Source organism: Colobus angolensis, unplaced genomic scaffold (assembly GCF_000951035.1).
Source record: "Colobus angolensis palliatus isolate OR3802 unplaced genomic scaffold, Cang.pa_1.0 Scaffold76, whole genome shotgun sequence".
Lineage (NCBI taxonomy): Eukaryota > Metazoa > Chordata > Mammalia > Primates > Cercopithecidae > Colobus > Colobus angolensis.
In genome coordinates this window covers 405,401-408,849 of record NW_012121376.1, presented here as the reverse complement: position 1 = coordinate 408,849, position 3,449 = coordinate 405,401, and the positions used below count along the sequence as shown (strand labels likewise).

General features: G+C 60.0%; 1 protein-coding gene across 2 annotated transcripts in view; it reads left to right on the top strand.

Moving 5' to 3' along the window:
• ZNF276 (zinc finger protein 276) overlaps nucleotides 1–3,449 on the top strand; it is a 17,391-nt gene that overhangs the window by 1,848 nt on the left and 12,094 nt on the right. Inside the window, exons 3-5 of one of the 2 annotated variants that reach the window (XM_011927975.1) lie at nucleotides 489–792; nucleotides 1,096–1,142; nucleotides 1,219–1,668. In XM_011927975.1, the coding sequence (XP_011783365.1) occupies nucleotides 509–792; nucleotides 1,096–1,142; nucleotides 1,219–1,668 (781 nt within the window). In that variant the 5' untranslated portion in view covers nucleotides 489–508. Of the gene's footprint in view, nucleotides 1–6; nucleotides 793–1,095; nucleotides 1,143–1,218; nucleotides 1,669–3,449 lie in introns of those variants that run through there. The other variant, XM_011927976.1, reaches the window with a different exon arrangement.

Sequence of the window (3,449 nt, the reverse complement as noted above, 5' to 3'; positions counted from 1 at the left end):
GGCCTCCCCGGCCGCGGGCTCGGTCAGAAGGGACCCGGCGTGAGGAGCGCTGTCACCGCGGGCAGGTCGCCCTTGGGCGCCCGCGCGTGGGAATCGCCCTCTCCGGCTTCGTGTTCCCCGGGAGCAGGAAAGGAGGCGGCACCTGCACTTGGCAGACAGGAAACCGCGGCGTTTCCTGGAGGGCGCAGCGCCTTCCCCGGGTCTCGCAGTCGCTGGGAGGAGGGTGCAGTTCCAGGTTTCACTCGTGAAGTTGTTTCTCTGGGAGGCTTTCAGAGGCCTTTGAAATTTGAAAGATTTCTTGGACCAGCGGCCGCATACCCCACAGGGCGGCTTGTCCCGCCTAGAGCCGTGCGCCCGAGCCGCTTGCTGTGTCCGGGGGCCGCGCGGAGGGCGGTGCAGGCGCTGCCCTCGAACCTGGAGTCCGGGACGCCCCGTGCTCAGGAGCCTCCTCCTTTGCCGCTGCTAACACTTTCTGCCGCTCTGTGCAGGAGCAGGCCGGGCTCTCGCCATGGGTCACTGTCGCCTCTGCCACGGGAAGTTTTCCTCGAGAAGCCTCCGCAGCATCTCTGAGAGGGCGCCTGGAGCGAGCATGGAGAGGCCGTCCGCAGAGGAGCGCGTGCTCGTCAGGGACTTCCAGTGCCTGCTGGGGGTGGCTGTCCGCCAGGACGCCACCTTATCTCAGTTTGTCTGCAAGAGCTGCCACGCCCAGTTCTACCAGTGCCACAGCCTCCTCAGGTCCTTCCTGCAGAGGGTCAACGTCTCCCCGACGGGTCGCCGGAAGCCTTGTGCAAAGTACGCCCTAGTCTGTTCAGGGCACGTTCAGGCTGTCAGCACTGCAGTGTGACGGGTGCTGAGAGGGACAGGGCATGCCTCGGCGGTAGCCTCTGGGTGGGGGGAATGGGCCATGCCCAGGCTCAGTGTGAATAGCCCTGGGATTGGTGTGGAGAGACGAACTGGGAGGAGCTGGGGTGAGGGAAGAGGAGAAGGTTACCTATGGGGACCGCTGAGGTTTGAGACCTTGAGAGGGTCCTGTACCGCACGTGCTGTGAACCTGCGCCTGCTTGTCCTGCTCATGGCCACACTGATCCTTTGCAGGGTCGGTGCCCAGCCCCCAACAGGGGCAGAGGAGGGAGCGTGTCTGGGTGAGTCCTCCCCCGGTGGAGGGTGGGCTGGGTGCCGACCAGCCGTGGAGCTGACATCTCTGTTGACTCTCTGCAGTGGATCTGATCACATCAAGCCCCCAGTGCCTGCACGGCTTGGTGGGATGGGTGCACGGACATGCAGCCAGCTGCAGGGCCCTGCCCCACCTTCAGAGGACACTGTCCTCTGAGTACTGCGGCGTCATCCAGGCCGTGTGGGGCTGCGACCAGGGCCACGACTACACCATGGATACCAGCTCCAGCTGCAAAGCCTTCTTGCTGGACAGTGCGCTGGCGGTCAAGTGGCCATGGGACAAGGAGACGGCGCCACGGCTGCCCCAGCACCGAGGGTGGAACCCTGGGGATGCCCCTCAAACCTCCCAGGGTAAAGGGACAGGGACCCCAGTTGGGGCTGAGACCAAGATTCTGCCCAGCACAGATGAGGCCCGGCCTCCTTCGGACAGCGACGCAGTGGGGCCCAGGTCGGGCTTCCCACCTCAGCCAAGCCTGCCCCTCTGCGGGGCCCCAGGTAGGAGGCACCTCTTGCTGGTGCTAGACCAGGATCTGTGCTCCTCAGCCAGGAGGGGTTTTCGGCAGAAAGTGAATGTCTCCACTGCTCTAGGTGGTGGCTGGAGTGTGGTGTGAGAAGGAACAGAGCTTGGGGCTTCTGCCTGCGGCTGCTCACCACATCCAGAGAGCAGGGAGGGGCGGCCAGCCTGTCTCGGCCTCTTGCTCTGTGAGCAGGGCTTTGTTCCAGCAGTTTCTGTGGAGACATGCTCATCAGCCATCTAGTCTTCCTCTAAGCTTGTGCTTGGGGCTGTGGGGACTGGGGAAGAAAAGAATGGGGCCTTGTCTGTGGACGTGGGAGAAGAGAATGGCCATTGCCTCTGTGGCTGCTGCCCTGGGCCAGCTGCAGGTCATTTCCTGGCGCTCAGCCAGCCGCCTGGTGACACCCTGGTGTGGGCCAGTGTGGCGCAGCTTTCTCTGCTGACAGGCTGAGGGGAACACAAGGCCCTTGTTTGGGCCCCAGAACCCTTAGCACTGTGGGCTGGTGCAGCTGCTCCTGGATGTTGTGTTAGGAGGGCCGGGGCCAGTTTCCCTCTGGCCTCTTGTCGTGTGTGTGCTCTGCGTACGTGTCCCCACCTGGGCACTCAGCTCCCACCTTGAGTCCTCAGGGGAGCTTCCGAAAAACGTAGCTACTTGTTATCCTAGACTTTGGGAGGCTGAGGTGGGCAGATCACTTGAGGTCCGGAGATCGAGACTAGCCTGGCCAACATGGCAAAACCCCATCGCTAATAAAAATACAAAAACTAGCTAGGCATGGTGGTGGGCACCTGTAATCCCAGGTACTCTGGAGGCTGAGGCATGAGAATCACTTGAGCCTGGGAGGCAGAGGTTGCAGTGAGCCGACATCGCACCGCTGTACTCCAGCCTGGGCGACAGAGCAAGATTCCATCTCAAACAAAAACTCAGCTACCCAGATAGTTCAGAAAGATACAGGTGCACAGATGAGAAAGTGTGGCTTGGGGTCCTTGGGTAGGAACGGGATTGTGAGTGTCACGTCTTAGAGCTGCTTGGCTTTTAAACTTGTATGCAGTATGTTAACAACAATACTACCTTTCTACCTATCTGTGTATCTATTTTTGCGACAGAGTCTCGTTCTGTAGCCGAGGTTGGAGTGCAATGGCGCGATCTTGGTTCACTGCTACCTCTGCCTCCCGGGTCCTGGTTCAAGCAATTCTCCTGCCTCAGCCTCCCGAGTATCTGGGATTACAGGCACGTGTCACCACGCCCAGCTAATTTTTGTATTTTTAATAGAGACGGGGTTTCACCATGTTGGCCAGGCTGGTCTCGAACTCCTGACCTCAGATGATCCAGCCGCCTCGGCCCCTCAAAGTGCTGGGATTACAGGTGTGAGTCACCGCGCCCGGCCAAGAACAATACTATTTAAAGTTTATTTTAGGCCAGGTGCAATGGCTCATGCCTGTAATTCTAGCAGTCTGGGAGGCTGAGGCGGGCAGATCATGAGGTCAGGAGATTGAGACCAGCCTGGTTAATGTGGTGAAACCCTGTCTCTACTGAAAATACAAAAAACTAGCCGGGCGTGGTGGCGGGCACCTGTAGTCCCAGCTACTCTGGAGGCTGAGGCAGGAGAATGGCGTGAACCCTGGAGGCGGATCTTGCAGTGAGCCAAGATCGCACCACTGCACTCCAGCCTAGGTGACAGAGCGAGATTCCATCTCAAAAGAAAAAAAAAAAACTAGCTGGGCGTGGTGGCAGGCGCCTGTAGTCCCAGCTACTTGGGAGGCT